General features: G+C 46.8%; 1 protein-coding gene across 4 annotated transcripts in view; it reads right to left on the bottom strand.

Annotated features, from left to right (window-relative positions):
• Positions 1–21,811, bottom strand: part of CGNL1 (cingulin like 1) — a 163,758-nt gene that overhangs the window by 9,074 nt on the left and 132,873 nt on the right. For 2 of the 4 annotated variants that reach the window (XM_072738628.1, XM_072738627.1), the window contains exons 11-14: positions 16,897–17,049; positions 15,791–15,961; positions 12,388–12,549; positions 8,905–8,994 (exon numbers count right to left, since the gene is read on the bottom strand). In XM_072738628.1, the coding sequence (XP_072594729.1) occupies positions 8,905–8,994; positions 12,388–12,549; positions 15,791–15,961; positions 16,897–17,049 (576 nt within the window). The remainder of the gene's footprint in view (positions 1–8,904; positions 8,995–12,387; positions 12,550–15,790; positions 15,962–16,896; positions 17,050–21,811) is intronic. The other 2 variants (XM_072738630.1, XM_072738629.1) reach the window with 1 other exon arrangement.

Below are 21,811 nucleotides of genomic sequence, written 5' to 3'. Positions count from 1 at the left end.
GGCACTGGAATGAGACAGCCTGCAAAGGCCCCTCGAGGTGGCCCGTCACGCAGTGAAAGCCCCTTCCAGCATCTCTTCCACCCTCGGGTGGCCGTGTGGCTCCCATCCTCAGGCCAGAGCAGCTGCCCCCATCGCCCCAGACGCTGAGGGGTATCCCCGGAAAGGACCTGCACGCTCTTGCGTGGTGGGGAACAGCTGGTGTGGGAATGATGGGATCCTTTGTCCCTTCCTTCACACTACATTATCAGCCCAGGGCGCTGACAAAGTCAAGGAACCTGCCCTCCTTGTAGCCTCATGGGGGACAAACAAATAAGCCCTATACCTGTGGTGCAACAGCAGTGTCAGAGCAGAGGCTTAGGGGGCCAGGGAGAGGACCCCTCAGCTGTGACCCACCTGAAAGGCCAGGGGGAGGCAGGGTAGAGAAAAGGGCAGGAGAGGGAACACAGCCTCCCAGACTAGTGTGAGAGGTAAGGAAGAGGATAGGGTGCCAGAGGAACAGAAGGGAATGGACTAGACACACCCAGGGGCCGGGGACAGGCAGGGTGAGAGAGACAGGGACAGGGAGCAGTCACACCGGGCCTGTGATAACACGGTCACAAAAGCAAACACCTGGGTTGCACTTACTAAGGGAAGGTTTGAGTCTTTGAGCATTTACAGTGCTGTCTTGTTCAGTCCTCACCCCCTGGAGGAGGTGGGCCCTGTAATGGCCCCCGGTACCCCTAGAGCCCAGGAGAGGCTGCAGACACAGGTGCGGAGGCTGGGTGCCACCAGCTGCAGCCCTGGGCCTGATGCGCTCCCCAAGGAGGACCCTATGAAGGATGAGGCAGCCCCAGAGCTGGGCCCTGGGGAGCACCCTCCTCCCATTAGGGGAGGCTGGGATGAAACCAGAATGCTGCTCTGTCCCCAATGCCAAGGGGGGTGAGGACTGAGGGAAGTCAGGGAGAAGGAAGTCTGGGGAGAACCCCGAGCTGGACAAGAAGTCCGCTCCGGAGGGTTCGGTGGAGAGGGGAACCCAACTGCGGAAACTGGGAAGACGCCGGGCGCGAAGAGGTGGGTGATGAGATGACAGCTACGACTGAAGGGCTGGGGACATGAAGGCCCCAAAGACAGTTCCAGTAGAGGGGCCCTGCACCTACTAGCAGGTGAGGGTGAGGATCACAGAGAAGGGGAAAGTCACAAACACTGGAGACTTGCAAGAAAGGAGCTGGACAGGGAGACTGCCCGAGTGTGGGGAGCAACAGGATGCAGGTCTGGCGCTGGGGGCAGCATGGAGTAAGAGAGAACTTTCTCTGAGCCTCTGAGAGAGAGCATAATGCAGGACTCAGGGGAGGCAGGCTCCTGGAACAGGCATGGGAGGGATGGAGGGATGCGAGCAAAGGGAAATTATTTCCCAAAAAGTGAGGGATAAGGAAAACCATGGGCTTGTAGAGAAAGAAATTTAGAAATTTTATTGCTATGAGGCATTAGGCTGCAAAATACCAAAAGAAAATCAAAGGCTGGAAGAGCAGAGGCACGGATGTAGTTGTCACTTATATATAGCACCTGCTTTTAGGGGGTCAGAGGGTGGCTTCTGCAGCTGTGCTCCAGGCCTCAGGACCGAGGAGGAAAAGGCCAAGATCAAAAGCCCTCGGTGACACACACGGGGCGACTGCGAGTGCACTGGGCATGTGTGGGCCCATCAATCCTCCTGCCACTCTCTGAGGCAGGTGTTATCACCCCGTAGGCCAGGTGGGAGGTTCAGGAAGGAAGCAGCCTTGGGATTCTAATTCAGGCTTTCTGGCTGAAAATCATTCACTCTTTTCTCTGTTCTCGGCAAACGTGGAAGACCCAGGTCTCTCAATGAAGGGCAAATCGCACTAGGAGAGAGCGTCCTGGTGAGGACTTGCACAGTGGAGTGAGGCCCACCAGCACCAGGGAGGGATTCAAGGGCCAGTAGGGGGCCCAGTGGTGCTGGGCCCAGACTGGGGGTTAGGAAAATCCCTAGGACTTAAAGAAGCGGCCAGTGACCTAGGTCTTGCTCCCTCAGTGCCACTGACTGGAAAATCTGGGTCCTGCCAGGAATCAGGCCTCACGGTACAGAGGCAATCTCAGGGGGGCAGCAGCCCAGAGATCTCCTCAGGTTCAAGACCACCCTGGAGAGCCTCAGGCAAATGGTGATGCTCAAAAAAAAAAAAAAAAAAAAAAAAAAAAAAAACGAACAAAACACAAAAAACAGGGACTCCTAGGTGACTCAGAGTTTAAGTGGCTGCCTTGGCTCAGAGCCTGATCCTGGGGTCCTGGGATCGAGTCCTGCCATCCAGCTCCCTGTGAGGACCCTGCTTCTCCCTCTGCCTGTGTCTCTGCCTGTGTCTCTCATGAATAAATAAAATTGTTTTTATTTTTATTTTTTTTTAAGATTTTATTTATTTATTTGAGACAGAGAGAGAGAGGCGGAGACACAGGCAGAGGGAGAAGCAGGCTCCACGCAGGGAGCCTGACATGGGACTCGATCCCGGGTCTCCAGGATCACACCCTGGGCTGAAGGCAGGCGCTAAACCACTGAGCCACCAGGGCTGCCCAATAAAATCGTTTTTTAAAAAACACATGTATAGGGCAGCCCAGGTGGCTCAGTGGTTTAGCGGCTGCCTTCAGCCCAGGGTGTGATCCTGGAGACCCGGGATCGAGTCACACGTTGGGCTCCCTGCGTGGAGCCTGCTTCTCCCTCTGCCTGTGTCTCCGCCTCTCTCTCTTTCTCTGTTTCTCTCATGAATAAATAAATAAAAATCTTTAAAACACACACACACAAAACAAAACCCCCCCAAAAACCTACATCCCCTCAAAAGATGGCTATTAAAATGGAAGTATAAAATAAATCAGAGTAAAGAACAGGAAGGAACAACTGTACAATCACAAAACAACAGTTACTGTGACCAGGCCGTCCATTTTTCTTGAGTCTTTTGTAAACCAGGCCTTTTAGCAAGCTTGATAGGCTTCCTTCAATTCTTCAGAAAGGACAGCCTGACAGAAAATTCCAAAATAAATCCACTACATGGAGCTTTATGCAAGGAATACCATGTGAAGTGACAGACAATGCTCCCAAGGCTGGGTTGCACCATAAACCAGAAGTATTTTAGCTCTGCTCAATACAGTGATCCTTAGGACCAGCCCAATGACTTGAGAAAATTCTAAACCAGATCCTTCTTACCCTGAGCCCTCACTGGCAAGAAGAGAAGAAAGAAGAGAGAAGAGCCCTCGGGCTTGGCCAGCTTCCTCCTTTGGACCAGAGAAATAAATCTGAGGCTGGGAAAACATTTCTTTATGTAAGCTTACTGCTTTACATTCTGTTTACCCTTCAACTATACTAAATAGACCGAACAAAAACTTTCCAGTCAAATTAAAAACAGAACAGGAGCTGAAGGCAACAGTTTATCACAGCTGGATTGAAGGAATGCTAAACCCCAAGCATTCTGATCGGAAATAACAGTATCAGATTCCAGTGGGTTTTATGTCAGAGGCACCCAATGACCTGAGCCAGCTCTCAGGATTAGAAGCAGCTGCCTTCCGGGTTAATGAGAAGCCAGAGATATTTATGAGCACTAATAACAATATTTCACCCCATCACCTGTGTTTACCACTGGGCTGTGGAGGGCCTTGTGACCTACACTCCTAGCTAGTATTAAAAATACCAGGAAGATCCTTCAGCATAAGAGACAAACATCACTCTTAACCAACTATACACATTGGGTTTTGAGCCGCCCATATAGTCGAAGGCAGTTCTGAGACTGGGATCATTTCAAATAAAAGAAACCCCATTTTGATCTTTCAGTCACTGACTCCAAAGGAGCCCTATTTCCCGGTACCATATCCTGCTGGACGCATCACCTGATGCAGACTGAGGAGCAGGTGTGAGCCAACAGCTTGGGAGCAGTTCCAAAAATGAATGCAGAGGTCCGCAACTTTATCCACTAGGATTTATTCTGTAGTTGCCATAGCAACAGGGAAGACTTAGCCCCTGGAACGGCCATAAAGCCACCCAAAACTCTGGAGTTGGTATTTTTCCTCTTGTGTGCCAGCTGCCTACATGAGATGAATAGTCTTTCCACTGGGCTGGGTTATCTAGGCCTCCATGGCCAAGAAAACATCTCTCCATTTAGGCCCAGCCCTACTGTTAACTGTACTCAACCATCAGCAACCACATGCAGTGCCCAGTGAGGTAGAGCATCAGCCTGGATGACACATTTACAACACACCAATGCTGGGCCTCTCTTCCACTATATAAATCCTGGACTCACTGGACAGCCAAGAGACCATAAATTATCCATTTTAAGAGATACCAAGGCCTTGTTTTTAACTTGGGAATGGAGGCCCCAAATGTATTTGAGGGGGCCCTTTACTAGTCTTAAGTCTGATGCTGGAATGATGGGAACAGGTGGGAGGCAGGAGGCTCTGGAGTCAAATCCTGGCTCCCCTTCCGATCTTTGGGATCCTAGGTGGTCACTTGCTCACAAGGCCTGAAAACAATGCCAGGAAGCGTGCACAGCAGGGGGCACGGCATGTAGGGAATCCTCAGTAAAGATAGCAATTGTAAATGGATACGTGGTTTTGGAGGAAGGAGAGCAAAAGCGATTTTTCTGGACTTAAACAGACCAAGGCCCATAAAATACCCACTATTTAAATCAAGTTTCCTTCAGCTTACAGGGCAGGAACCATCCTGCATCAGGTGAAACCACACTTGCGTGAGAAAACAAATACTCCTCACCTCTGTGTTACAGAGTAAGACATCATTCTATCAGGTGTAAATTCATCCCTTCTTCATGTTAGCCAGATTTGGAAACAAAATTCAAACACCCAAAAATATTTGAAAAAAAAAAATTCCATTAGGATTTCCTGAACCCATCAGTCTGAAAAATTACATCCTGAGCATGTTGGAAAAGAACGACTAGGAACTCACAAATACTGTGCCCAGCATTTACTGAAAGTCAAATGTATGTACAATAAGGGGGAAAAAAAAACATACAAAGGATAGAATGTTTGATCTCATAACTGCCTTTCCTATTCTGTCCCTGGGAACAGCCCAGTTGACCTTCCTCCTCGTCTCCCCTTCTGCTGTCCTTACCCCCAATCCCACCATATTAATCTTCTAGAATACTGTGTTTGCTTCACTGCCTGCTCCACAACCTTCAATGGCTCCCCACTGCCTTCAGGATAGGGTCCATTCAATACCCTCAACCTGCCTCTCCAAACTTATCTATTATTCCCTTAAGGAAACCAGAAACCTGATCAAGTCACAGTAGTCCATTCATTGCTCCTCTAAATATCCTACTTCCCAATCCTTATTCACTTCATCCATTCTATCTAGGATTCCCCTCCCACTCCTTGGTTCATCTAAACCTCACCCTTTCTTTAAAACTAGCTCCAGGTCCACCTTCCTCTAAGAACCCCCGCCATCACTCTTTCCCTCATGAGCTGCCTGAATCCTGCACTTGGCATTTAGTATCTGTTGTTTTTTCTTAGTTATCCATTTTGAGGGACATCCTCCATCTCTTCAAACAGCACTCAAGGACAGGGACCATTTTTGATTTCTGCAGCCTTACCGCAATGCTGTTCATCCACACAGTAGCAATCCATCACTTAGGAGCACCGGTAGAGAGAACACTCTCTGGAGGGTCAGGAGATGTAAGGCCAGCTCTGCAACTGACCACTTATGTGTGCTGGCCAGATTGGGGGGTGGGCAGGGCCTCAGATATCTTGTGCACTGCACGAATAGTCTGGAGAGAGGCACTTGGAAGTCCTTGCCAGATCAAAGATTCTGTGAAAGGGGTTGGCTATTTGCTAATATTGCTGGAAACCCGCCCCCCCCCCAGGCTTTTTTTTTTTTTTTTTTTTTAAGATTTTATGTGTTTATTTGAGAGAGAAAGAGAACATGAGAGAGAACACCAGCAGGGGGAGTGGCAGGCAGAGGGGGGAGGGATAAGCAGGCTCCCCACTGAGCAGAGAGCCCAAGGGCGATGTGGGGCTGGATCCTAGGACCCTGCGATTATGACAGAGCTGAAAGTAGCTGCTTTCAGGCACCCAGGAAAACATTTCTTTCCTAGCTTTTCCACCTAAGCCCTGACACTAAAACTAGGGGGGAAAAACGAGAGATGTTTGGCAAAAGCAAAATTCAGAAGGGGAGCTTATAAGGATGCAGAGTTTCAGTAAGAGCTGTGACCTCTTTGTTTTCAATTTAAAGAGAGCAAGGTCCAAAAAGCATAACTCCCCACGCCTTTCCTTTTCAGTGCCTGGAAGCAGTTTGCTGAGCATCCAGGGCTGATGGTAGAAATCAGTTGGAGATACCAGACAGCCACCATTTCCTGTTCTTTAGGAGATGGAGGTATCACCAGTGAGTGTTGGGGGGCGGGGGGGGGGGGGGGGGAAGAGAAGGGGTGTAAGCTTTGGAAGTTTCCCCTTTCTCTGAGTCTGGCAGGAAGGCAGTAGGCACATGGCCCTGTAAGTTAACCTAAGTGGATTAAAATTAGGGCCCACCTGGCTATACCCAGGGCCCTTCCTTGGAACTTTTACTTTAAGAGGCAAAAAGATAAGTCTCAGATTGACATCAGCATTGAGTAAGAATCAAATGCTGTCCTGTGAGACAAGTTTGGTCAGTTAGTTCTCTACGCCACCCTTCCTCACAAACCCAGATGCAGCAAAGGCCAGAAGAGGGGCCTTACCTTGGGAATTTTGTTTTGCTTGTTTTGGCAATTCCTACATCAGATGAACAGGATGCTCCTCTCCTCTACTATGACAGAAACCAGGCTTTACCTCCCTATGCCCTTCAACCTCAGGGAGGGCAGGGAGAAGAAAAGAAACAGAAGGGGAAAACAGGACGGACAGGGCTCACAGGCTAGAGGCTGTGGAACCCTCCCGTCAGGCACCCCCCCTGCAGCTCAGACATCAGGAAGGATGGGGAATTAGAGGGACTCAAGACACTTGGTTAGACACAGCCTTGTCAGAGCAGCTCAGTGCTGGAATTAGGAGAAAAGCCTCACTTTCACAGACTTTAGAGACTGTGCTCAGAGAGGCTGGGACTTTCCTGGAACTCCTGGAGCAGGAGGCAGGCCTGGGACTCGCAAGCCGGTGCTCTTCCCAGCAGACCGCCTTCATTCCCTTGACCTCCTCCCTGGGCTTACTTCAAAGTTCTTGGCTCAAAGCCTCTTCAAACTTGGCCACACCATGGAGAACAGCTCTCTATACCTCAAGCATTCAGGTGAGAGGAGAAAGAAGGGCCCCAAAGAAATTGGTATGAGTGATCAGCTTTCTTTATGTTGGGCCATCACTTTCTGTTTCGGTGCGTCTGTTTTGTTTTTGGTGTAAAACATGGGGCCTGGGAGTCTGCTTTCCCTGCCCAGTTACTGACAGGATGACAGACTTTCCACCATTCCTTCCTGCGTAAGGCATGAGAGGCTTTAGCACAACAAATCTGTGGCCACTTCTACTATCGTGATGCTTAGCTAATCCTAATATGCCCCACAGCACTGTGGCAGCTCAGCCAAGCTGGCAGGAAGGCATCACCAAGCAGCTCTTATACCAGGGAAAGAACCTAACAAAATGCAGATTTTAGTAAGAACGTACAAGTGCTCAAGCGTCAACGTTGGACAATCCAACACTGTAAGTCAGGCACCATTTCCTGGGCATGAGGTTTTCATGAAAGTCTTTCCCTACAGCTTCTGCAGCTCCAGCTGGCTTGGCTGCCACCTTGGAGTGGGATGACACTAGCACAGCTTTGGAACATGCTGATGGCAGAAAGGTGGGGCAGGTGCCTAAGTAGAAGAGTGACCAGAGGAAAGAGCTTCTTTGGATAAAGAAAATTTTACCCAAATTAACTTGCATTTCAGATTTTTAATTTTAATCTTTCATACAGATAATTTCCTCAGTTGTATTCAGCATCATTCAAGGCTTTTAGGTTTTATTTGCATTGTTTAATTAAGAAAGTAGCCAAAGTAAATCAAAAGGTGAGGGGCTTTCTAGATGTCTATGTATGGTTTCTCCCGTACCATTTTCAGAAGGGCAGCATACAACTAAGTTGTCATTGAAAGTACATCCCTTCAGAGGTTTCTACAGGTGTCCATAGGTATCATGTAAATGAAAGAGACTCAGATTAGTGAATATAGGTTCTCCTCAAAACTGCCACTGCATCTTCTGCATCCTGTCCCATAGTGTTTCCATATTTGATCTGTCAAATGGTTTGGGCATGACAACCAGTTAAAGGAACCACTGCTTTCTAGTGATAGGACTCCCTATCCCCAGGATATAACCTAGCCACTCTAAACTTTTTTTTTCTTATTAAAAAATGCAAACAAAATTCAAAAACTTTGGGATTACATGGAGTGTCCTTTGGGAAATTAGTTCTATTATCTACAGTGTGAGGACAGCCAGAAACGTCGCTGGCTGCTTCCCAATGTTGCTGTACAGATCGAAGAGAAGTGGAATTCCTTACCTTTGAAAGTTGCAAAAAGCATTCACTTGCAAGGGCTGCTATTGCATTGTGAATGCTTCATAAGTGTCTGTATTGCTATTTAGCTTGTAAAGTTCTTAAAGGAAACGTCTGCATCATATCATTCATTTTCCATGGCACCAGCTACCAAATTTCACACAACTGTTTATTGGACTAATGATTCTTAAAGCCTCTGCTCTAAAAGCACTTCACCTATCATGGCTAATAGACTGTTATCCACAACCACTCTGGAAGCTTCCACATTGTGTGCTTTATGTTATATATTATACCTCCCTCTTTATGGCTTACTATGGCAGACACTACTCAATCTTCCATCATGTCTATAAGGCAAGAACTTTTTTTCGCTCCTCTAGCTGAATCCTTGGGTTTCACCTCCCACGTCTCCTTATCCATGAAGGACAATCCATTCATCATTCAATTACAGACAGTACCTGTTCCCTGCTCCGGGTGATCCTCTCCGAGAGCAAATCTGAGTTATTTCTTTCTTCTTCCAGTTCCATCTCCAGCTGAGACACCTTGTCCTAATAAAAGAGGAAGACACAAACACAGCCCTGTTGGACTTGCACTGACCCAAGTTGAATGCAAGGACGGCCCTCGGAAAAGCAAACCTCAAAGGCAGATCAAAGCTGAGTATCATGAGAATTTGAATATTATGAGAGACAAGGATGATCTACTTGTCATACTGCCATGCTGTATTGCTCTCATAATGTAAGATGTAATTGTGCATTTCAGAGATACATGAAAGGAGAAAAAAATATTACCCCGAACCCTAACATAAGCCCTAAGGAAATTTTAGCCTGTTTCCTTCACATCTTTTTCCCCCCTTATGAATCAATAAATTCACAAAGATCTACCTAAGCCTAAGGTCTCTAAGTTATCTGTTAAAAGGCAATGCAGGAGCTCACACATCATCCAAGACACACTTCTCTAAAAATTCCAAGCTCTACAATGTTTTCCCTCCCTTCTGCTCAGAGTTTCCAAGAGCCTTGCAGGAATAAAGGTCATGATGTACTACTGCACCTGTCTGCTTTTCATTTTCTTTTTTAAAAATATTTATTCATTTGAGAGAGAGAGAGAGAGAATACGAGCAGGGTATGGGGGTAAGGGAGTAGCAGACTACCCCATGGAGCAGGGAGCCCAATGTGGGGCTCAATCCCAGAACCCTGGGATCATGATCTGAGCCAAAGGCAGCCGCTTAACCAACTGAGCCACCCAGGTGCCCCACTTGCCTGCTCTTCTAGGCCACCTCATACACTTTGCACTGTGCAGTCCCAAATCTGTACCAGAGTAACATGGAGACAGCAGTGACCCTTTCTGCTAAACCAATCCATACAAAAGAATTGTCATTTCTGTCTTCCTTGCTGGCTCATTTAACACCACTGAGTGCTGAGAGAAAGGCATTTCAAAGTAGCTGCATGTATGAAAAAAGAGGCTTCTGACACAAACCACCCTACCTAGAAACAGGGGCTTGTGAGGCTTGCACACATGTTTCTCCTGTCACTAGCCAATTTGTCATATGTCTGGATTAACTCAGCACCACACTTACTAAAAAGCAATCAGCATCATGAGTTTTTAAACACGAGTCTGCAGCATCTGTACATAAACACTGTCTCTGCAATTGTCAGAGTGGGCTGACAAGCTATGGATGCCTCTGCAAAGGCCAAAATTCAGACTTTCAGAACTCCTGTGAATGAGTACATGTCTGTGAATGCCTTCCCTGTGAATGTTGGTGAACGAAATCTCCAAGGAGCCCAGAAAGCTCTCTCCCATGAGCTGAGAAGTCCTTTGCCTCTGCAAAGGCCAACGAGGAACAGAGCACTGGGTTCTGCACCGAACCTCCTGTTTGTTCAGTGGTCCCTGACTCCTCCAGGGCCAGTTCTTCTCTGGTCAGAAATCACAGAGGGTGCTGCGTTTACATAAAACAGCCACCTGAGTTTCTGAGTTTACAGAAAATGCCCATTGTTGAGAGAGCTCTTGAGTCCTGAGAATTAATTTGTTAAGTGCTAGTGAAGGAACAGGCAAGATATTAGTCACAGCAAGATAGTCCTGCCAGCTGCCTCTGAGGGGAGGACACACTCCTCCAGCAAGCTGCTCAGTGGTAGGGCCTTGAGAGCTATTCATTTTGTGATTAATGGAGAAATATCTAAAATAGTACACATGGGCAAAAGAAACTCAGCTATGTCACTGCTTCTAACCCTTGAGTTGGCAAAAGGAAATGTTCTTTTCAGTGAGAAAGATTCTGGAAGGAGATGACAACCCAATGTTTAGCTAAAATCACCTCCTCACAGGGTGTGGAGGTGATTTCACCTCTCTTCCTGCCTAATATCTGCAGTATTCAAAACCAACCACGAGGATTCCGGGGGCCAGGTCAGGGGTCATTACACCAAAGGTTCTCACGCCACTGCCTGACACGACTTCAGCTCGCTTTGAACCAGATTGTTTGGGTCCTTGAAAAATCACTTCCTAGTTAACTGGGTTGACCTTAGCTTGCCTTAAAATGACCCCCTCTAATGAGATCAGAACCAGGACAATAGCAAAGTATACAGCAATCCTACAAAAGAACAATAAAACCGTAACCAGGTTATTCTAGCATCTAAAAAGGCCCATCTAATAAAATCTTTAATAGTTGAAACATCACCCTCAAGATGGAAACTGCTAGTAAGTCCCCTGGAGGTTTTAAAAGTTATTTCTATTTATTTGCAAAATTGAATCAGAAATTCCATTGATTTTAAATTCAAACTACCTCTCCCTATCCCTGAGCACAGTTTTTAATCAAAACTTTGACAATTTTAACTTCTCCCATTGGTCTGGGGCTGATTCTCTCCTTCTCTAAGTTTCATTGGAATATGGGCTGTGTGTGTGTTTGGGGGGCACAGTGTTCTGGTTTGGGGCTGGTTTTGTTCTTGAGGATTATTCTCTTTTTTTTTTTTAAGATTATTCTTTTTTACACTCTCAGGCAAGCTGATGTTAAGGTTACTCCTATCCTGCTCAATAGCTTGTTCATGTTTAGATTCTATCACTTGATTCACATTTTTCAACCATGTTGTGTATACATCCTGTAAAGAGGTCACCCCCAGCTGGTGACCCCAGTGAGCACATTCTGACATACTATCTTGGACTATATATATATATATGTAGTATCCAAAAATGAACTAGCAACTAGTTTGCTGCTAGCTTTAGCAAAGCTGGATCAACTATCAGAAAAAAAAAAAAAAAAAAAAGGCCAGGGGTGTCTGGGTGGCTCAGTGGGTTAAGCATCTGCCTTTGGCTGAGGTCATGATCCCAGGGTTCTGGGACTGAGCCCCACATCAGGCTCCCTGCTCAGCAGGGAGTCTGCTTCTCCTTCTCTCTGCCCTTCCTTCTGCTCGTGCATGTGTGCACATGCTCTCTAAGTAAATAAACAAAATCTAATAAAAAAATAAATATTTTTAAAGTAAAAAATGGGCCAGAATCAGGAGACAGAAATGCAGCATGTGTTATGATAAATGAAAGCTGTGTCCCTAGGAGTTAGGTGGTTTGGGTCCAAGGCACAGTTCAGCCTCTCTCTAGATTTACAGCCATCTTGTCTCCTCTGTAGTTGGAAGCACCTCCCGAAGCATCCAACAGAAAATGCACTGTGTGCCCTTATGTAAAATCACCTGGCCTCTTTGGGGCTCTGTGTTGCTTTCTCTTCAAGACAATGAGGGCACTGTGCTAAACTGTTTTCATCATCTCTTTTGGCTCTGAGTCCCATGAGTCTACAAACCACCAGCTTCTTCCTCAAATCAAGAAATGACTTTACTAATGTCTGGCTGTTTCAGAGAATAAACACTGAAGACATCCCAAAGGCTTAGGGGTGCACAGAGAGCTCACTTCTCTTGTGTCCTATGCTTGCCCTGTGTAGGCCCCAGCTCATGCTCGCACGATCTACAGACCTCCATCTGCTTGACGAGTCTGCTTCGGTCATCTTTGAGGTGACTTTTGGCCTCCAGCTCGTACTCCAGGTCCTTGAGCGTCTGCTCCAGAAGCTGCCTTTTTGTGAGCGCCTCATCCTGAGCTCTCTGGTAATCCCGTAACTCCTCCTCCATCAGACGCATCTAGGAGGAGCAGAGGGTGGTTAGCCAGGGTACACCAGGAGCAGAGCATCTGAAGAGACAGTGCAGAGGCTGACCCCAAAGGTGACGGGGGAATGCCCACATAGCAGACCAGAAGACCCTGAGCAAGTTCCACCTCCCTCTGGGCCTCAGTTTCCATTCCTGTAAAAAGCACCAGCTTTCTGGCTACCAGTGGCAACCCACTGGGTTATAAATTCAATTAAGCAGATGTTGGCCAGCATTTTGAAATTAAACACAATTGAAAATATCAGAGAAGAGTATCAGCAGATATGGTCTTGTGAAACCTTTGTACTAGACACTCATACATTTGTATGGAGGTACCTATTACTGGGTTGCAATGCGAGACATAGTTCTTACTTATAGGTCATGGCCAAAAACACCTGAAAGCCACCAAACTTAGTACATGCTTCCACAGCACAATTTCTTACCCACCTGTACCAGCATCACCTCAACAGAGGGTCAAAATGAGAGGAAAATAAAAACTAAATTAATGACACCCCCCCAGAACCCTGCAGGCACAAAATCTAATAATAATATAAATGTGCTTATTCGGTGAAAACGTCTGCATTCTAGAAGAAAATCCTTTTCAGTCATAATTTACAGTGTTTTATTTCATCCACAAGGTGGCACTGAACTAACAGCTTTGAAGAAGGTGCAACAAAGGGATTGATACTCCAGGGGTTGTCCAGGATTTTCTGCTTCTCTTGGAATCTCCCCTGTTCTACTTCTCTGGAATCTCCCCAGGGGACCGGCCACCTCAGCACACTGTCGGTGTTCCTCCAACACCTGTGTGGATTGATTCAGCGAAGACCAAGGCTATCTGCTTTGTTTCCAACCTCCTTCCCTCTTAGAGATGGTACAGGTATTGGGTGAAAGCACAGTGTTAGGAATAGCTACATCAGCGGTTTCGTTCCTTGGGAGAGTATATGACAGTGAGTAGCAAATTCCATTAAGAGAACAGCATCCTTTGGGGGTGATTTTCACAGATCTGCTGGGGAAGCCCCAAAGATAGTCTTTAGGGGGGCCCAACAGGGTAAGCTAGTTTCGGAAAGCCCAGCAGGAAGACTAGGCAATGGGTTCCTCTCGTGGAGGCTGACAGGAACCCCTGACTTTCCAGGAGAACAGAATAACCTAGAAAAAGACCTTTCCAGAGAAAGACCCTCGTCTCCTCTGGTGGTAACAGAGTCCCTCTTAAGATCTCGTAAGGGCTCTGTCAAAAAAGAGTACTCGATAAGGCCATGCCTCAGAGAATGCGGACAGTGTCTGGAATCACATAGTTGTGATAGCTTCTGAACCCCCTCATGCTCCCTTTAAGTAGTCAGAACTGCCTTTCGCTAAGTGGGATCCAGATAATGAGCCAGTGGAGTCTTCATTCCCTAAATATTACCTTCAGCAGAACTTCTCCGGCTCCACACCAAAGGCAAAATTTGTAAAATATCTATTTCTCTTAAAGCAAAGAAGGCAGAGTTTGCCCTGAGGATAGACTCCTGCCACTTTTGTGTTAATGGGTAGCTTTAACTCCGGATTGACCAAAACACAGGTTGGGGCAGTGAACAGAGGAAGTAAACTTGAATTTTCCAAGGATCCAGAATGACCCTGGCTTGTCAATTCCCTTTTGTTTTCAACAGTTGTACTGGCTTCCACAGCCTGATGTAGGGCAGTATCGGCCTGCAGTTTCCTTCCAGAATGATGAGGTGCCCGTTTCTGCCATACAGATGGAAACTGTGTCTCACAGGGCTGTGCCACTGAGAAAAGTCTAGGAAGGGCCACCTTGGTTCTCATCATAACGGATCTTTTTTTGAACAACTGCTCTCTTATAAACCATACTGGTTGTCTCCTGGCTTTCACTAATCTCTGGGGATCTGTTTCCTCATCTAACTATAGGATCTCTAAAGTGCCTTCCAATCCGAAGATTCTAGCAGAATCATAACCATTATACAAAAAAGCAACAGGAAGCGCTTTGCAGGGGTCATTATGATACTGTGACTTTTCTGAAATCAAAAGACACCATGTGTTTGTTGGTGTTCTGGCAAGTATCAGAATCTCTCTTCCTACTGGCCATAGAAATGCAAATGGCCTTATATTTAATGCCAAAGAGAACTGTGATGTCATTATGCTAATTGCAGTTATACAAGGAGTCCCACATCATATGGCCCTGCAGGCAGGCAGAGGGGACCTGTTATCAAGGTCCTTTCAGGAGTATTCTAGAAGTCTGTAATAAATATCCATTGTTCTTCCGCACAGTCCCAGCACTGACTCACCGGCGACATTTCTTTGATCATCAAAGATATTAAAAGTTTGTTTTTTAAAGAAAAACTTGTTTTCCTGTGGAATCCTGGCGCTCCTGGCTCTAGTTATGAAAAAAAAGCAAGCCTTGGACTTTTTTAAAAAAAGCCTTACCACTGGTGTCCAGGATATACAGACCCTCTGCTCTCTTCTCACGTGTTATCTCATTTCATTATTAAATAATCATTATTTGGTATATTTTTAAAGAGGGAAAAACAGATGCTCAGAAACTTGGGGTAAGCTGCTCAAGGTCACGCAGCTGGCAAGAGGCACAGCAAGAAATCAGCATACACTGTACTTGTGTTTCAGAGCCTTGAGTTTCCCATTAAAATAATCAAAAACATTCCCTTTATTTTTTAAGCTCTTTGCAAGTCAAAACTGAAGGGAGCTAACATTTGAGTTACTTTGCTCTACTATTCCTAAATATAAAACTAAAAATATGTTTTAATAATTTCAGTACTCATAAATTCCTTAAGTTTCTTTTTGTTTTCATTACTGTTGTTCTAAAGCTCTCATCCACCACACTCACTCTAATAAAAGTCTCTATTTTCTAAATGAATAGCAAAAAGCAATTGCTTACTATAATCCTTTTTCCAGGGCTGAATTAAAACATTAATACATGTGAATCACTGGGACACAGCTGGGTACACCAGTGGTGCTCCATAAATAGCAGCTAAACATTTTAGGCAAAAACTCTTGGATTAATCAAGAAAATGGTCACTTTAAAGTTGTGTCAATTTCACCTCAGAGGCCCTGGGACTTTGTCTTAGAATGAATGCCATTTGCCCCATATAACCAGCCTAAGGGTTAACACTAAGAATCAAGCCCAAATGCTGTCTTCAGATCTACCCAGAATCTTTCCTAGAAGAGTTTCAAAGCAGTCTCACAGGATACTGGAACAGGGGGTAAACCAGGAGCTGACCCCGCCAGGCATTACCTCATCCTGCAGTTTCATGGCAGTCAGACGTGACTTTTCAGCCTCTAGCGTTTTCTCCTTCAACTGCCTTTGCATTTCTGCAAGTTCCCTGCGATTTTTCTCCTTGTACTCATCCAGCTGGTTCTGGAGCTCCAGTGTTGATACACGGGACACCTCAACAATGTCAGCCATCTGGAAGGAGTGACATGGGGGAAAGCCCACCCTGTGATGCTCCAGCTGGGGCCTGAGAGCTAGGTTTGGGACCCTCTCAACACAGAACACATCTCCTCTTCTTTCTTCTACAGTCTCCCCAAAGACTTTGCAAAAGCACCTGGTCATGGGCTGTCCAGGCGTAGTCATCTCTAACTTGGAAGCAGAACGGAAGAGTGAACAAGCACACCCTTTGCAGCTAGACACATAGACCTGGGTTGTGCCTTTGCTTTCCCACTTACCAGCTACATAACTGGGTCATGTACTTTAAACCTCATTGGGCCTCTGTGGTGTCTTCATTGGAAATACTGGAATCATAACATCTATCTTACTGGGTTGTTGTCAAAATTAACACATAGAGATAGAATTCTGGTTACAAAATAGCTAGTAAAGTGACTGGTACATAGCAGGTATCATAAAACAGCAGGGTCTCCTGCTGGCTCCTAAAATGTGGGGAGCCCATCAGTTTTTGTTTTTCTTTTTAATCAGCTTTGTGGTTTTTCTGGGTATTTTAGGGCAGAGACAAGTGGAGGAGAGAAGTAACAATGACTGGGTTTTGAAATTACCTTTCACATTCCTGGACAAGAAGTATGGGTGCAAATGCAGATATTATGCATTGAGGCAGAGGTTCTGATTCAGGTAACATTTGTTAAGTCAGCCCTTACGTGCCAGGCTTCTTTGGGTAATTGTTGAGAGGAGCTGGGCCCAGAATCCAGATGGTATTATATTTTCTAGACCAATTTCCCTTTGACCAGGATTCTCAACAATTCCAAAGAGCTGCTTCAGGGGACCTGGGAGTTTGACACATGCGTGCTTAGACAGAAATGCATGTTTCCTTAGCTCTCATGGGGCCCTCAGAGGGCGCCAGGGCCCAGCTCTGGTGTTCCACCCACACCTCCTCCTCCCCCGCCCCTTACCTCTTTCTGCAATTTTTCAATGGTCTTGTCCAAGTGCCATCGCTCGTTCTCCATCTCGTTCTTCAGCCTCCTTAACTGCTCCTTCTGCTCAGTCTCATCTTTAAGCTTCTCAGACAACTGCTTCTGCTCCTGGGTGGCCCGACTCAGATTTCTCTGCAGAAAGCAGGGAAGGGACAGTGCTGTCACCTACCACCAGGTCAGCCACAGGACCGGCAGCAGAGGAAATTCTGCAGCCAAACCATAAAGCAGTCAGACCTGCTACATCAGTGATAAGGAAAAGGGCCCCACAAAGCCATCACAAGACACAAGGACACTCACTGCTGGTTCTGAAATTCAAGGACATAAATGCAAGGTTGTCTTAGCCAAAAACCACGTGAGAATGAAGGGACAGGCAGAGGGGGATTTATTACAAAAATACCAAAAATGCCCAAGGCTGCTCAGGGCAGTGATTAAGGACAGTGTCTAAAAACATGAAATTTTCAAGTTCATGCTTGAAAACTGAGGTAAAGATATACAATCAGACAAACCCAAACCAATGTGGCAATCATACAATTTGCTCTGCTCTGCAGATGCTTCTTATGGTTAAAATAGCTAAAAATGAATGTATGAGGAAACAGAACATTGACCCACAGATCAAGAGTCCACTTGGGTAGAGGGAGTTGCAGTCAACAGAATCATGGGTTGGACTCCTACACAGAAGAGTAAGGAATTTGGCAATCCACAGGTGGATAAACTTGAGGAGCAGAAGGTGTTAAATGGAAAAGACACTAGTTAGAGGAGTAAAAAAGGGTGTTATTTAGTGATTCAGCACCAAAACCTAGTACCTACCATAAAATGAAACTATCTTGAGTGTGCTATTTTCCCTGGGATCCCCTGAAGCTCTCCCCACCCCCAGTCACACAGCCTGGCGTTCTTTATGTAAAAATATGCAAGTCTAAAACAAACTCCTAAAGTATTTTAGAAACATAATGGTGGCATCTTTAAATGGCTGAGTGCTGAGGCCACTGGCATGAGGACACATAAAGAAGGGGCACAGCTCAGAAAGGGGTGGCACGACTCAGACGGGCTGGATCATCTAGGTAATGGTATGGTATTGAGGACGACATGTGAGTTGCTACAGGTTCTGCTTAGGACCTGTGTCTGGTGTCCCCACAGATACTGTATAAGAACAACAGTTTATATTTGTACAGCACTCAACAGTTTACAAGCTGCTGTCACAGGCACCAACTCAGGCATCTTGAAAACACTCCCAAATCACTTTGGGCACTCCTGGTTTGCAAAGCATAGCCAACCACGCTGCTGGCCAACCCTGCGACCTGGGGCCAGAAAGCCACCCATGGAGGCCTTCTGGCCCCTCCACTCTGCCAGACTAACTGCACCCTGAGAACCAGCCAACACAGCTGGGCTGCGCAAGTTAATTGCTGTGGAAAACCAAGGTCAACAAAAGCTGTTGAGAGAAAAGAAGGTGGTAAAAGGAAGGTAACCAGAAGTTTAGTGTGGCAGTGTGGCGGCAATTAGCAGAGGAGTGTGTCCCACCACAGTCCAGCTGGGCACATACCAGAAACAGGATCACCTCCTGGGATTCATGTTTGTGTTGATTTAGTGGTGCTGGGGTAGAGGGGAGCGCACACGGGAAGGCAAGCAAGGTATGGCTCCCTGTGTGAGAGAAAACTGTCTGTTATGTATCTCAAGGGACACCTGGGTGGCTCAGGCAGTTGAGTGTGTCCTTCTTTGGCTCAGGTCATGATCTCAGGGTCCTAGGATTGAGCCCTGTGTCAGGCTCTCTGCTCAGCAAGGAGTCTGCTTTTCTCTCTCCCCCTCTGTGCTCTCTCTTTCTCTCAATTAAATAAATAAAATATTTTTAAAAAATAATGTATCTCAAAATGTAAATTTCCCAAAACCAACAAATACAGAGGTACATGAATGGCTTTCTATAGGATCCAACTGAACCCGTACCCCTACAGACCTCTCAGCCTCTCTCTTCTTCCTCCTGGATCCCAATCCCAGAGGCTCCAGGCCAACAGACAAGCTAGCCTTGGCTCCATTCAACCTCCATCTGGAGGTTTCTGCTTCACCCTTGGCTCAGACAGGGCTCCCTGCCTGGCCCTGATCTCCTGTGCCACTGGAGATCACCAGACTCCCCAACTCTGGGCCTGGAGCCCTGCCAAAACCTCATACACCCCACCCCAACACTCACACATTTGCCTGGAAGAACGGTGTTGCTAGATTATTTAAAATATATTTCTTATACCTTGCCTGTATTGCAGGGTAGTAAGATCTCAAGGCAAGGAACAGATTTTCCATTTGGGTATGTCTCATAGCCCAGATTCACTATTAGGCATATGATAAAAACTCAATGGCTGGAAATTAATACCTATCCCCAAAAGTGGTCTAAAGACTTCTCATATCAGTATCACCAAGTAAGGATGGAGTATTCCTTACTGAAAGCACAGATTCTAGCCCTTTGTGATGGAGTCACCATCTTCCTTAGATTGGAGCCCACAAATTTACATTTAAAAGTTACCCAGGTAACTCTAACATAAAGTGTAGAGATGCTGTTTAGAACAAATGTTTCTTTCTCCCCAGTTCTTCCAGACATGTATTCCAATGCATCACTGCTGAGAAAACATGTTCCAAAATCACACGAAAAAGCAAACTTTCCCATTTGCAGCTGAGAGTCCAGAGTGAAAAGCTGTCGCTACAGTGACTGTATTTCTAAGACCAGCAATATAAGCCCATTGACCACAATACTGGGACAAAAATCGGGGGAAAAATGATCAGTCAGGAGAATGCAAAACACCAAGTTAGTGGATGTATGGGGAGTACCCTTGAGCTTCAAGACCACTGTATGGCAGGACACAGAGCTTTTTACTGTGTGACTGAGTAAGGCCCCTGTTGAGCCACATTTACAATAACGGAGTGGCAGGTGAGCCCATGGGCTTACAGGAATGAGAGGCTTGATGAGACGGAGGCTGGGGATGCCTGCCCCTAAGCTGGAGGTGACCGCCCCTGAGCTACGGTGGACCTGAGTGAATCTGAGCACAGGCAGGCTCCTCTCTGCCCCTGAGGAGGGGAAGCTGTATACTGAAAGGAAAGCTGCAGTGAAGCATTTACAATCTGAAGCCTTGAAAGCACTTCTCAGGAGTGTTTTCCAGATACCCAAGTTACAGCCTGTGAGAGCAGCTCATAAACCAGTACACGCTCTCCCGCCAGAGCACAGCTTCTGCGGGGACACATGGCCGAGGAGGTCCCAAGCAGTACCCTGCCACAAAACCCTGGGGCGGCCAGGGGAAGCACTGGGGCTCTCCTCCTCCGTTGTTTCAAGACACAGAAGTCCAATAGGGTGGGAGGTGAAGGCATACAGAATTTACACATTATCCCTCCCGGAAGGAAAGGACTGTGGCTTCTCCAGAAAAGATTTCTTTACTTGCCCATCTGCAGAAGCCATTTCTCCAGGGAATCCTACCCGCCTCTGCCTGAATGCAGTTCCCATCGATCCACCCAGTAGCACAATCCAAACCCGAGCGGCAGGGGTCGAGCAAACCAACGATGGCATCTTTATAACCCACAGCTACGTTCTGACTGAGTCCTAATAAATCAGACCTAAGTTCATCTGGTCTTCAGCTACTACATAAAGAAATACATTGGGCAGCCCGGGTCGCTCAGCGGTTTAGTGCCACCTTCAGCCTGGGATGTGATCCTGGAGGCCCAGAATCGAGTCCCATGTCAGGCTCCCCACAGGGAGCCTGCTTCTCCCTCTGCCTGTGTCTCTGCCCCCTCTTTCTCTCTGTCTCTCATGAATAAATAAATAAAATCTTTAAAAAAATACATTTATCGTGCATGAAGATGCCATAGATTGCTAAAGGCACAGAGATTTGAAATATAAAATGCTGCATGGAAAAAGCAAAAACAAGTTACTCTTTCCTCGTCCTTGAAAAGTTAATTGAGTTCCCCTTCAGTTGCCAGCTTTGGGAAGAGAGGCATGCAGAAAGTTACTAAAGGAGCCAGCTTTCTGGTTCCCAACTTTAGAGAAAACCCAGCATTTCAGAGCGATGGTGCCCTTTTCGTGGCGCTACTTCCGAGACCGGCTAGTTGAGACAACCATGCTGAGATTGTTGGGCCTTTTTAAAACGTGTTTGCGGGAGAGCAGGGCCACACACGGCCGCACCGGGAGTTCGCGCCATCCCAGCACCGCTGGGGAGACAGGTCTGGACAACAGCAAGGCATCAGGGATCACTTCCAAGGCCAGAAGAGCAATCTGGAGGCGGGTGGGCAGGGATTACATTGAGATCTTTAGGCCTTGGGGCCGTCACCTGCTCTCTCTGCAGAAGGAACCTGGAGCTGCCGATTCACAGCTGGTAAACTACTTCCTTATGTGGGAGGGAGACTTTCTGGTTTGACCTAAAGTTGATGAGGACGGACGGCCTGTAATAGCTGCGCCCAGCACTCGGTGCAGGCGGGACACGAAGATGCAGACTTTCATCCCTGTAGAGTCCAAATGCTTGTCCTCTCTTCCTGTGACCTGCAGGCTCTTGCACCCAAACCCTGCCCTGCACTTGAGCAGCCGGGCTTCATGGGCAAGAGTCCTTAACAGCACAGTGGGCCTGCCCTCCACACCAAACTAACCAAACGAGGAAGGAAGGGGGGGAGGGAGGAAGAGGAGAAAGAGAGAGAGACAGAAGTCCAAAGCGAAGACAGGCAGACACCGAAATCAGGAGAAAAGTTTTACTTAAGTTTGCAAAAAACAAGGTCTTTGTCCAAAGCTGGAGGGAAGGCACCGACCACTGCTCCGGGGGTGGCCGCCCCGAGCACAGGCAGGCTCCTCTCTGCCCCCGACGAGGGGAAGCTGTATGCTGCAAGGAAAGCTGCAATTAGGCGTTCGGCAGATTTACAAATCTGAACCCGGACCGCTTTG

Source organism: Vulpes vulpes, chromosome 15 (genome assembly GCF_048418805.1).
Source record: "Vulpes vulpes isolate BD-2025 chromosome 15, VulVul3, whole genome shotgun sequence".
NCBI classification, from domain to species: Eukaryota; Metazoa; Chordata; class Mammalia; order Carnivora; family Canidae; genus Vulpes; species Vulpes vulpes.
This window is presented reverse-complemented; position numbering and strand designations above follow the sequence as displayed.